Source organism: Aythya ferina (genome assembly GCF_964211825.1).
Source record: "Aythya ferina genome assembly, chromosome: 2".
NCBI classification, from domain to species: domain Eukaryota; kingdom Metazoa; phylum Chordata; class Aves; order Anseriformes; family Anatidae; genus Aythya; species Aythya ferina.
Window position 1 is genome coordinate 55,516,689 of NC_140297.1, and position 12,768 is coordinate 55,529,456.

At 36.2% G+C, this 12,768-nt stretch overlaps 1 protein-coding gene across 1 annotated transcript in view; it reads right to left on the reverse strand.

Moving 5' to 3' along the window:
• Positions 1 to 12,768, reverse strand: part of CNTNAP2 (contactin associated protein 2) — a 1,138,684-nt gene that overhangs the window by 70,744 nt on the left and 1,055,172 nt on the right. Inside the window, exon 22 of the mRNA XM_084507662.1 lies at positions 1,002 to 1,095. Coding sequence (XP_084363788.1) covers positions 1,002 to 1,095 — 94 coding nt within the window. The remainder of the gene's footprint in view (positions 1 to 1,001; positions 1,096 to 12,768) is intronic.

Below are 12,768 nucleotides of genomic sequence, written 5' to 3' on the forward strand. Positions count from 1 at the left end.
TCCACTTCAAAAGTCAGTGCATGGGGTTTGCAGATTTTTGCTTTATCCCACTTAACAAAGAAAAGCTTGCAATTTTCTGAATTAAGCACTTCACTTAGTTCAGACAACCACATTCATGTACAAAGCACTTAGAAGAAATAATATCAATACCCCTCTGTCTCTGAAAGTGGAAAGAGTGTGCCTTAAAAGCTATGAGAATCAGGGGAATAGTTGATTCTTGAAATGAGTGACCCCGAAAATTCATTTCGAAGTGCAGTAGTGGAGAAATAGAGCTATGGAAACTAGAATGGCCTAAAAGCAAGGCCAAGGCAGTTACAGATGCATCTGTGCTGCTTTTTGAGTTCATCTGAGGAGCTGACCAGGTAGCTGCTGCGCAGGGAAATAACAACAAGGTCCATAAAAGGGATAGAAAATGTAGAGAGGGTGAATGTTTTTGTAGGGGTTACAGACTTCTGAATGATCTAACTGGTGGGCTTCACCAGTGAGAAGTGGTAGTTTTGTCAGACTGATGAGGGATAGTTATGCCACAAAAGGTGTGGCATACGTTGGTGTAGGAAGGCTTACTGCGCTGATAATGGCATTATATGAAATATATGACAACTTCACAGTGAATTATACTGTTCAAAATAACTTCAGCAACCTTTTGCAAAAGCAGTGGTCTCAGTGATTTCTCATATTCTCTGCACTGGACACCTAGAGGGTGTCTAGGGTCCAGAACAACTGCACAAATACGGTATTCCAAATGTCCCTCTACCTTGTATCTGGATTGTACCTGCATTGGCCAGGTGATCTTTATTTGTGTACACATCAGTCTATGTGACAAAGTGAACATACCCTTCTTTTAAGTATAACTCCAGTAGCACCATCTTCATGTCTAGAATGACATGTTCAGTGAGTGTCCTGCTGCAAATGCTATGCAGAGCATTGTCCCATGCACTTATGGTTTTCAGTATTCTCTGAAAATACCTAATAAAATAACCAAGTATAAAATGAAATCTCACCTATAACTTTTCCTAGGAAGAGTGCCTTTGGGGAATTGAACAGTATGTCAGATGCTGTTGGCAGGCTGTAACTTGTTGGAGGATAGTGATCAAGCTGCGGAAAGAGAAAACGAATAATGACTATTTTGAACAGATCCACCTGCTTACCGTGTTGCCAAATCAGGCATACTTTATGGAACTTATGTAAACACAACTCTACCTGATATGCTCTGCTTTCATTATGATAAAGGGGAAATAGCAGTTTCTACCTCTACTTTCACATCTGCCATCTCTGAAGTGCACAAAGCTAGAAAAATACCATATTGAACATTTATGTCTTCTGATTGTAGTAGAACCTTTCCAGCTTTTGCTTGTCTACTTCCACATAATTAAAACAACATCAACAACATTAACAACAACATCATCAACAACAAAACAGCTTATTATTTTAATACAAGATTTCAATTTTGGACCTATATTACTGCTAAAGCTAGATTTACATGCTTTGCCCACAGGATAATAGCTGGGAATTTCAGACTAATGCAGGAGTTCTCTGTTCTCTTTATCTCAGAAAATTCACAAGTTAATGACATACATTTTTGCCCTTCATGTTTCTTATTTTCTCATTGAAAATGCTGTTCAACTTAATTTGTGATGATGCCCAGGGAAGCCTAAGAATACATTCTAGAGTAATCAGCATAGCTAAATAGTTTAATCTATAGGAAACTGGCACAGCGATCACTTTATATTAGCATTTTTTCTGTTTTTGGAGCTTTTTAACAGAAAAATGTGAAGAGAGAGGGAAACAAACAAACAAACAAACACCAAAATGACCTACATTAGTAATAGCACTGTTAGGATAGTTCAGTACACACCAATGGAGTTCTGATGTTCGCAATTTAAAAGGGTGAAAGGGGTGAGTTTTTATCTTCATTATTTATTTTTTGTCTTACGTATTTATTACACAAGCTTAAAGCAGAACAACAATTGTTTGTTTTATTCTGGCTTTACTTTGTCACAAAACATTCTTATGTCAGAAGATTAATATAAATGGCTCAGGTATCAGACCTATAATGGTGTTTTTCAGTACAGTTCTTAAACTGTATAGAATAATATGGACTTTGGAGAGTTGTATCAGGAAATGATGAGTGAAAAGACTGATGCACAAAGCCTGATCCTCCAGCTTATCATGTGCCAAGATTTTAACCTCATGTAACTTCTTTGCCTGCAGTGGTACTATTTCTGATACATTATGATGCACAGGATTCATCTTCTAGGTTCTTCCAATTGCCTGACAGAATAATCTGCACAGTACCATGTACTCTGTTACTTGTCAAAATCAGCAACATTAAGTATTTCCTTTTTCAAAATCAATCAAGGAATGTTTAAATATTTTTAATGGTGATATGGAAACTGAGAGGTGGGGTTGATATGATTAGATACTAGTAAATCATAATAACTGTTATCAATCTGTCAATTCATCTGCCAGTGCGCTGTGGGTATCCTAGAGCTCTAGAGTTATAGCCATGGTCTGGGTGTCTATTATCAAACTATTGGAACAAGTAATAAAGCAGTCAACCCTGCATAGGAATGCTAATTGTACCTGCCAGATATACATGAAAATGAAAAGTCAATTTAAATGATGAAACACTGTGAGCATTTGCATGCATTAATACAGTGTTTATAATGTGGAAATGCTGGCCTATTAAGGATTAAAAGAAATTCAACATCTTAAGTATGTAAAGCTATAGTTTATTTGCAATACATGTCACTACAAGTATAGCAGGCTGCCTTTTGCCTATACAGTACAATAGCTTTGAGATCTAGGTTTCTGTTTTTAAAGTCATATATAATTTGGGTCTAGAATATCAAATCTATCACTCCATCACCCGAAACTTATGTTCTGTAAATTAAGTAACCAAACACACTATATTTGCTAAAAAGCTCTTCTGAAGCCATGGTGGAAAATCCACCAGGAACCAAGAAACATTGCAACCTGCACTCTGTTCTGCCAGACACAATTCTCCCACTTTGCCTTTCCCATCAAAAATGCATGATGTCATTCACATGCTAAGACTATGGTCCCAAAATAATGACATGGTGTTTCACCAAATCCTTCAAATGGGCATGTGGTCGTCGGTTCCATGGCTCTGAAAACAGGGATGGTGTCACTGTTGTGGCAGGGCAGCAAAGGGCAGGAAACTAGCACTTTCCTGCCTTCTCCCTTTTTCCTTCTCTCTTGCCAGTTCCTGGGAAATTCATACCTGCATAAGTACAGCACTCAGGCAGAGGAAGACCCATTAGCACGATTGAACACTGAAGTCCTCCAGTGGGATCTCAGTGGCAAAGCTCAAAGCGATAGGCTGTGGCAGGGCACTGCTGGCAGTAAAAATATGCAGCATTCTGGTGCAGCCAAACTGGAGTCAAAGATCCCTATTCCCCTGACACTGGAATAGCTGAGAGGTGGTCTTAAGCAGATAAATAATAAAAAAACAACCAACATTTCTGGTGACTTTGTTTCCTCTTGAGATTTGGGATGTCAGCATGGCATCTCAATAACATATTGTTATGGTACAGAAGAAAAGACCCTACTGGAAGTGGGAGCCAGAGAAGGCAAGAAGGAGACTTCAATGCTATGTTGCATTTCAGGCTCTAATAGATACAGACAGTTCACAGCTTAGAGATGTTAACTGGCCTGTTGTACTGAATCAATAACTGAACCTAGTGTTATGGATATATTTTTCAGATCTCACTGAAGTCAAAGAAAGATTTCAGAATGAGTTCAGTTACAAATCATTTCAAGGGGCTAACAACTCTATTTGAAGTTTTGGGTTGTTTTGATTACATGATAAAATAAATCTCCATTTTAAAGCTCTTGATACTGATTTCTTGGTCTTATTATCAGTAAGAGAGCAAGCATTTGTGATTAGCAATAAAAACTTCTCCTGCTCCACTGCCAGGTCTGGCATCCCTTGTACTATGGGGGAAGCCTGCATTACTTTCCACAGCCAGTTTTGTGAGATATGCACTTCTCTAATTCAGGGATCTGAAATGAAATGGTGCACCATAAGACAACAGTGAGAATGGCGAGATTCATTTGCTTTGATTGCTTGTTTTTGTTCTAAACAAGCATTAGATAATAATCACAATAATAACACATTATTATTATTATTATTATTATTATTATTATTAGTAGTAGTAGTAGTTTATTTTTTAGAAGAAATTAATCTAGGATTTTTGAGGTCAGTGAGTTAAAGGATGATACTGAATTTTTTCCAAAGTTGTATGTTACTGCCATCCAGTGGGTGCTCAAGTGTAAGCAGCTGGAACTAAGCCACCTGGAAGCTCTGTTTGAAATATTTGACTATCAGTCTAGTATAAGACACATAATAAAAAAGGAATTACTGGTGTCAAATGGTATTTGAAAAAATATATTACATTATTTAATGGAAATTAAATAGAACCTCTGCACACAGAGGTTGATGTAATGATTTGTATTAAATTACATTTTTAAAATTACATTTAAGATTTTTCATTGCAGCTACTTTTCTTTAAAAACTAATTAATTTAATTTGAGCTTAATATAAACATGCAGCATGTCTTTGAGCACCACACAGATGAAAGTAGATGGCAGTTTCTAAGGAACCTGCAGCTTCAAGTCACGTCATGCTAACCAGACTGTCTTTATCTGAAGTTGCTGGGATTTAAGCAGAAGTTCAGTAAAATGCTCGTTCTTTTAAATTACTGTTCACTTAGATAATGCTACTAACCTTGGCAGTAGTGCTGAGTTTAACAGACACATCAATCTAAGGGCAAATATAACACCTACCTCATCTTAGTATTCTCAGAAAATAAAAATAAAAATAAAAATATATATGGTATATATGCACACACACATTATATTCAGTATGGGTATATCTATATCTGTATCACTAAGTCACTGTCAACCTAGTGTGTTTGTGTACACTGTTATTAAAATAAGGTTTTTCTTTACGCTGAAGACATTTTATAAAAAAGATTTTGAAAAAGTTTTGCAATAATAATGCTGTAAGGCTTAATCTTCCACCATTGAAAGTCAATAGAGCTTTGTGATTGACTTCTATAATAGCAAGATAAAGACACAGATGTGTTCTCATCATTACCAACATAATATTTCTCTTCTGCATTACTATAATGATATATCACTTATATTAAAAAGCTTGTCTACTCTTGGACAAGAGCTCTTTGTGTTTAGATGGAGCTCCTCCTGAGCACTATAGTAATTTAGGAAAAAGCTGAAAGGTACTTTTAATATTTTATCTTTTTAATGCAACAGAAAAGGAGCAAATTTTTGTGGCAACCATGTAATTCCTTTGGATGATCAAAGCCACTTTTACTGTTATTCAGGTCCTTCCTTAGTGTGGCACTAGTACTTCACTGATTGTTTTCTGTCAGCTAAGGTCCTTGATTTAGGTTATGGAGGATCAGATCAGAGCCAGATCTGGGACAAGCCAGAGGCTGTGAATAAATTGTAGACCCAGATAAAAAGTAAGACCAAAAAAAACAGCATTTTTTTACTGGCTTACACTGTCACAGACGTGCAGCCTCAGTACTTATCTGGAAATATATACTTCACTGGCACAGTGCAAGGTAAACTTAAGTATTGCACTGCACTTTGCTCTCTTCAGATGAATTTCGTATAGAGGTACAGTTAATACTGTTTTAGAAACTACTGCAGATCTGTTTTGCTGATTTCATGCACTTGATTAACCTATCTTAGTTTTTTAAAAATAAAAGCCAACTGCACTCTTTTATTATAAAGTTCCCCCCACCGCTGGAATTTATATTCTAATTTAACATGATGAAACAGGGGATACAGATGCAGGTAAAGCATAAATACATGCCATGGTTTTGTCTCAGGTAGAGTTAGTCTTTGTAGAGGCTTGTATGATGCTGTGTTTTGGATTTGTAATGAAAATAGTGGTGATAACACAACAATGTTTTCAGTTGCTGCAGAGCAGTGTTTGCATAGAGCCAAGGACTTGTGTACTTCTCATGCTGCCCTGCCAGCAAGGAAGCTGAGGGTGCAAGAAGCTGGGAGAGGACACAGCCAGGACCGTGACCCAGACTGACCAAAGAGATATTCCATATCGTATCATGTTGTGCTCAGCAATAAAAGCTGGGGTAAAGAAAGAGGAAGGGGGGTCATTTGGAGTAATGGCATTTGTCTTCCCAAGAAAGCACTACATGTACTAAGCCCTGCTTTCCTGGGAATGGCAGAACTGCTGATGGGAAGTAGCAAATGAATTCCTTGTTTTGTTTTGCTTGTGTGTGTAGATTTTGCTTTACCTAGTAAAGCATCTTTATCTCAACACATGAGATTCTCTCCTGCATACCAGCTGGGGAGAGTGAGTGAGCAGCTGTGTGGTACTTACCTGCCTGCGAGGTAAAACCACAACAATACAATATATTGCAGAAAAATAATAATAATAATAAAACCTGCTTAAAAACTTGAATACCTTATGTGCAATAGAGTCCTACGTTTTTCTGAAGCCATTGTTGCTCTGATAAATTGTATATCAGGTGTAATTTGCCTCAATGTAAAAACCAAAAACATAATAAAAGAAAAACAACAAGAAAACCCAGCAAATATTTGGATAACATTTAAATAGAAACTTAGATGCATGACTTAAAATGTAGAGAAGGCATGATAAGGAAAAGGACATGTTTAGTCTGGCAGCCTTCAAAGGAAGGGAAACAATTCTCTGATGCTTCAAAGGAAACAATTCTCTGATGCTTCTTTCAGATATCTGTGAACTTTTTATTGGTCTTTTTAATAGGTGAATTACATCAAACGTTAGCAGAGGCAATAGCAGGTCATATAATACCAAGTGATAAAAATTAAGGAGATGTACCTCATGTACCTAAAGATGACTTTCACAGGACATTAATTTGCCCAGTGTGTGCTGCCATATAATGGAAAACATCTATTTCATGTTGAGTTTTGACTTTTCTAGGCTTTTCTTAGATCCTGAAAATATTTAATGATTCTTTTATTCTTTCTTTATTTCTTTAATTTGAATAAAAATTGATGCCAAAACAGCAATCATACAGGCCAAAGAAAGCATGCACACATTCACCATTGGAAATAAATTATAGGGGAAGGATCTAGTCTCAACATAAGCCAAATTTGGCAACACGTATTATGAGGCAGATAAGCATTTTGATATTCTCTGCAGGCCTTTGCTTTGGTTTGATACACAGACTGTGGACCTATCAGACTATACCATACTCCATTGTGCACTGAATGCACTAGCTTTAATGGGAGTAAATGGGAGTGTAGGGTGAGAAAGACATTTAACTTCTGTGTTATCATGATATATGACCTGGACACAGTCAAAGTCTGGGACAAGACAACTGAAAAATTCCTCTGAAGCCATCAATACAGGCTCTACTGAAAACACGTATGAAAAAGGATGGATCTGTAGAAGAGCTCCTCTCATATTAAGTCTGAGTGGTTTTACAGAATAGAATAATATTCTTCCAGGAGTCCTCAAGATTTTAAACTATCTCAGCTGATAAACAGAGAGGGAGAAACCTTTGTTTTTCCCTCAGGAAAACCACAGGATGAGATGCTACCCTCAGATGTATCTGTATGGACTGTGTTTTTCCCCATTAAGAGAAAAATCTGACTCCAGTGTTCTGACCTTCAGGATAAGGATATTTCACTCTCTTATTTACTACTCGGTGATATGGACTTTTATTTATGAAAACATATTGTCTGACTTTCAGCTAGCTGGGTTTTGTCAGGGATGTGTTTTGGCAGATGCCACTTACCAACTCCATTGTGCATGAAAGGGAAGTAGAAATGGCTCATTTATAAGTTTCCTACCTACCTATATTTCTGTCTTTAACTGAAAGATTGCAAGTGACACAGTAAAATAAAAAGATGCGTAAATTCAATGAAAGATTATATCAACTAAAATGCTAGTAACTCATGGACATCCCATGCACACAAAAAACCACATAGGTAAATTATTAAGCAGTGAACAACAACAACAAAAAATCTTGTTGCTTCTGATTGAGAACTAGCTAGGGATAAATTGTGTGTTAATGCGTTAAACACATAGAAGTAATGTGTAGTTATGCTCTAGAAAGTGGTCTGAGTTTTCCTTTTTTGGTCTCATTTTGAATAATACATTGCCTCTGCAGAATGAGAATGTATAATGGAAATAAAGTATCTTCAGAGATTTTCATACAATCATAGAATATCCCAAGTTGGAAGGGACCCACAAGGATCATCGAGTCCAACTCCTGGCATCACACGTCTACCCAAAAATTCAGACCATACCACTGCACAGTCCAAACACTTCTTAAACTCTGACAAAGTTGGTGTCATGACTATGTCCCTGGGGAGCCTGTTCTAGTGCGTGACAACCCTCTCGGTGAAGAACCTCTTTCTGATACCCAGCCTGAACCTCTCCTGTTGCAGCTTGACTCCATTCCCTTGGGTCCTATCACTGGTCACTAAATTTATTTAAATACAGATTAATAAATATATAAAGATTATAATTTATTTCAGCTGTAAGAAAAGATTTTTTTTCCTTTAAATTAAAAAACTGGAAATTAATTAAATACAATAGATACATCTGATTATTAGAAAAAAAAAAAATACTGTTACAGTGATATTAACTATGATTTACATGTTTACCTGTGGTTAAAATCCTGGATATTTGAAACATTTTATTCAGTTCAGCTGTTATGGAATTTGTGGATACTCTCTAATGGTTTCTTTCAAATCATGAACTGTACTGCCTCATCCCCCATAAGCCAGTGAAATATTAATTAAGCCAGTCATTAAACAACTCTTTGCATTCAGACAATTTACAGCACTGCCCAAAGGATGTCTTAGGGACATGTTTGCCTAGAAACTGTAGGAAATAGAGAAAGATGTTTTCATAACATAACCACCATTACCATATCTAAGACAAAGGTTTTCAAAACGTTATGAAAAGGTAAGGTTTTCAGAGAAGAGTTATAAAATTGTTTTATGGCTCAAAAAATATGGATTTCAGATAGTAAACTAAAATAGTTTAATTTATTTAACTTCTTATAGACAAGATGAAAAGATGTTCCAATTAACATTGCTAGGAAAGTGTGAAGGGTAACAATATCTGACACCGAACAACTTTCATCTATCAGGCATAGATGTAGAGGTCCCAAAGTTAAATGCTGAAGTCTGCAGAATTCAAACTGTAAATTAGGTGCAAATACTTTACAGAAATTACATTTAACCATTGGCATATATAGCCAAAGGATATGGAAAATTTTCTATCATTTGAAGTCTTTAAAGCTAGATAAAAGTCTTTCTAGAAGATGTGTTATATTGCTATCATCACTTTTTGGGTTAGCTGCAGAAAATCATCTAGTGAAATTTTATGGTTCCTATTAAGCAAGATATCAAACAGAGTGACCATATTTTGCTCAGGCTTCAAAGTACATAAAACAAGATTCACAGGTATGATACCACAATAACAATAGTGGTAGTAGGTGAAATTATAACCTCACTGAAGTCTGTGAGAAATTTCCCATTTCTAGTAATGTGATCAAAGCTTAATCTATACTTAAAAAAATCTTTGATATATTTATTGCATTTAAGCTTGAGACTTGCAGACTGCTTTGTTCCATTATACCCATTTATTTAATTGCAAATATGTTTATCATTGTATTTTGTACTTCAGATTAGTTTTGAAATAACTTGATATGACTCATTTTTGAAGAATCTAGGAGTTCACAAATATTATCTCTATTCCTGTAGTGCAGAGCATAAGACAATGGACTTGCAAAAATTCTGTTTCTTCTGGGTTTCAGCTGGGTCGGGGCACTTCTTTCAGTGATTATTTTTTCACAGATGCTGGGTATTTCTACTGCTTGCCTCTGGTGAAGGTGGAAAACATAGATCCATACATTTCCAATACTATTCTGAATCTTATTAACAGCTGAGGTCAGAATACATTTTCAGGATTATTCTGAATTTTATGAACAGCTGATTCAGGCCAAGATTTCCATAAAAATTCAAAATCATGTTCACTCTGAATGGTCAACAACTGGTATTATGAACATATAGTATCGTATACGCAGCGGTATTGTTGTGTATATCCTCTCTACTGCAGTTCTTGCCTGAAAGAGAGAACTGTCAGCTATCCTTGGATATGGTGTTCTGAGCTTATGTGTGCAGGCTGCTGCTAATTGTCCTGAAAGTGTACGGCTGGGCTTGGGAAAGTGGAGTCCTGTGGAAACTGCTCAGGTCTAATCATTTCTGGGAACAAAGAAGACACTAGAACTCCTAACTCATTTCTAGAAATGGTTTTGAAGAAGGTATGAAGAACTGGAGGTCTGTTGAGCATAAGAATATCTTGGCATAGAAGCTGAGATGCTTTGTCTAATTGTGTTCAGCATCAGCTGAACACAATTTATTCCTATAAAAATTAAAGCACATCATATGTTTTTCGGTTGCTTGTTCCATAACATGCCAATATGGCATTTGTGTAAGAGAACAGAATTAAAACCAATAAATGACAGTAGAACTAAAATGTGTCTAATCCAGACTGGTGTGAGTCTTGCACTAGAGAAGCAACTGTCACAGTTCTTTAAGGTATAATTTGAAGCCTACTGAAGTCAATGCAAGGCCTTTCATTGACTTCAATGAGCTTTAGATCAGAACCTCTGCTATAGAGTTTCTTATCCTTGACCTTCTTAAAAGAAAAAACTACCGATGTGTGAATAGATTTAATCACCCATGAAAACTTGGTAAAGAGTGATCCGGTTTTTATGATATGGAAAATACTCTGTTGAAGCATGAAGACTTCTAATGAAGTCAAATGAAGTAGAACTTGTCTTCTTAAAACTAAAGCTCAGATCTTGAAGTGTCGTTTGCTGGGATAACACATTCCCCATCTGTCAGTCTGGGCTTTTTCTTGTCCACAGGTGAATTAATGCAGCCTTCAATGTGTGATATTTTAGTAGAAGTGAGAGACAGGAATTCTAATTAGCTACTGTAAGTTTGCAGCCCTTCATTGCAACAACAGAAAATATACAGGTCTTTGTCCCTGTATTTATGTCATTTTGCTTTTCTGACACCTAAATCAACCACATATCTTCAATCTTATCCTTGATGAACCACTGACATCACAAATGGGAGATTGTTCTTTAATGTAAAACTGATTATTAATTAGTTTGAAGACAGTGAATTTAGAAAACTGAAATATAAAACCCTTTTGAGGGGTCTTTTCTTCTACCTTTAGTCTTGACTGTCTTGGTGTGTTAGGAATAGTGATGCAATTCTAATCAAAATCAAGCTACATATACATTTACTTATGTTGTGGAGACACAATAGTGTGGATACATTTATTTCAAAGCTCAACTCAAATTCCAATTGACTGGACAATAACTCTGACTTTATGTAAGTAATTAGTTCTCTCATGTCTTCCAACGTTGGGTGAGATCTCATGTTGTTCAATAATGAGTCCTCTAATTTATTTATATATAAATGAAACTCCTGAGAATCATGATAAAACTCAGGTTCACATAGTTTATATAGTAGCAATTTATTACCTCACTTCATGTTTTTTAAATCTCTCTGGCACTGCAGGGTTATTATAGCAAGTTAGAAGGACAGATATAATAAGTATGAACTTGTGGTTGAGATTTCAGAAATAGAGTGCTCTTGAATTAAAGCTTTGATGAGAAATAAATCCTTCCTGTGACATTTTTATGCCATGTGGAAGTGTGGAAGTGTGAGCAATAGCACCTGGCAAGCAAGCTGTCTTCTTTAAAAGCAAGCAAACCAGCTGCTCATCAGGTTGGAGAAAGAGTTAGCAAGAAATAAAAGTCTACTCAGATGTTCATTGCTCAGATCTGCAAGAGAAAACTCATACTTTGTGATTTGTCCTCTGAATACTGAGAAAAAAATATATCTCTACCATCTATATTTTAAAACATGATGAAGAGCTTATATCTGAAAGTAGGATTCATTTTCAAGTGAACAATCTATTTACCAGATCCATCTCTGTTCATATCAGTTCTTTCATTTACAGAACATAACCAGATGAGTGTCAGAATCAACTTCCTTATGGAAAACAAACAGCATTTGATAGTAACTTTCTTTTTCAGGATATAATATGGGTAGGATTTCTGGATTTGCTGGATTTTCTTATTGACCCACCACAATGGGTCAATACTTTCCCTATTCTTTTACATGCAGTTTAATATTTTACATGCAGTCTAGTTTAATACGACTCAAATTGATGGTTTTTTTTTTTTTTTTTTTTTTTTTTTTTTTTTTTTTGATTCAATAAACCAGCTGTGTTCTATGAACACTGCTTAGATTAAGAAATTTTTACCTCAGCAGAGAAACACTAACCAAAATGTTTGTGGCTCTTGAAAGCCATACACAGGTAGCTGTCTCATAAAATACTTGGGAAAAAAATATCAGATCCTAAATGTAGGTGAATTGGTACAAGACTGGGATACTGTCCTGGTTTCAGTTAGAACAGAATTAATTTTCTTCCTAGTAGCTGGTGGAATGCTGTGTTTTGGCTTAGGATGAGAAGAGTGCTGATAACACCCCAATGTTTTAATTGTTGCAGAGCAGTGCTTATACCAAGCCAAGGACACCTCAGACTTTTGCTCTGTCCTGCCAACAGGCAGGCTGGGGGTGCAGTAAGAGCTGGGAGGGGACAGACCCAGGACAGGTGACCCGAACTAGCCAAAGGGGTATTCCATACCATCTGACGTCATGCTAAACAAT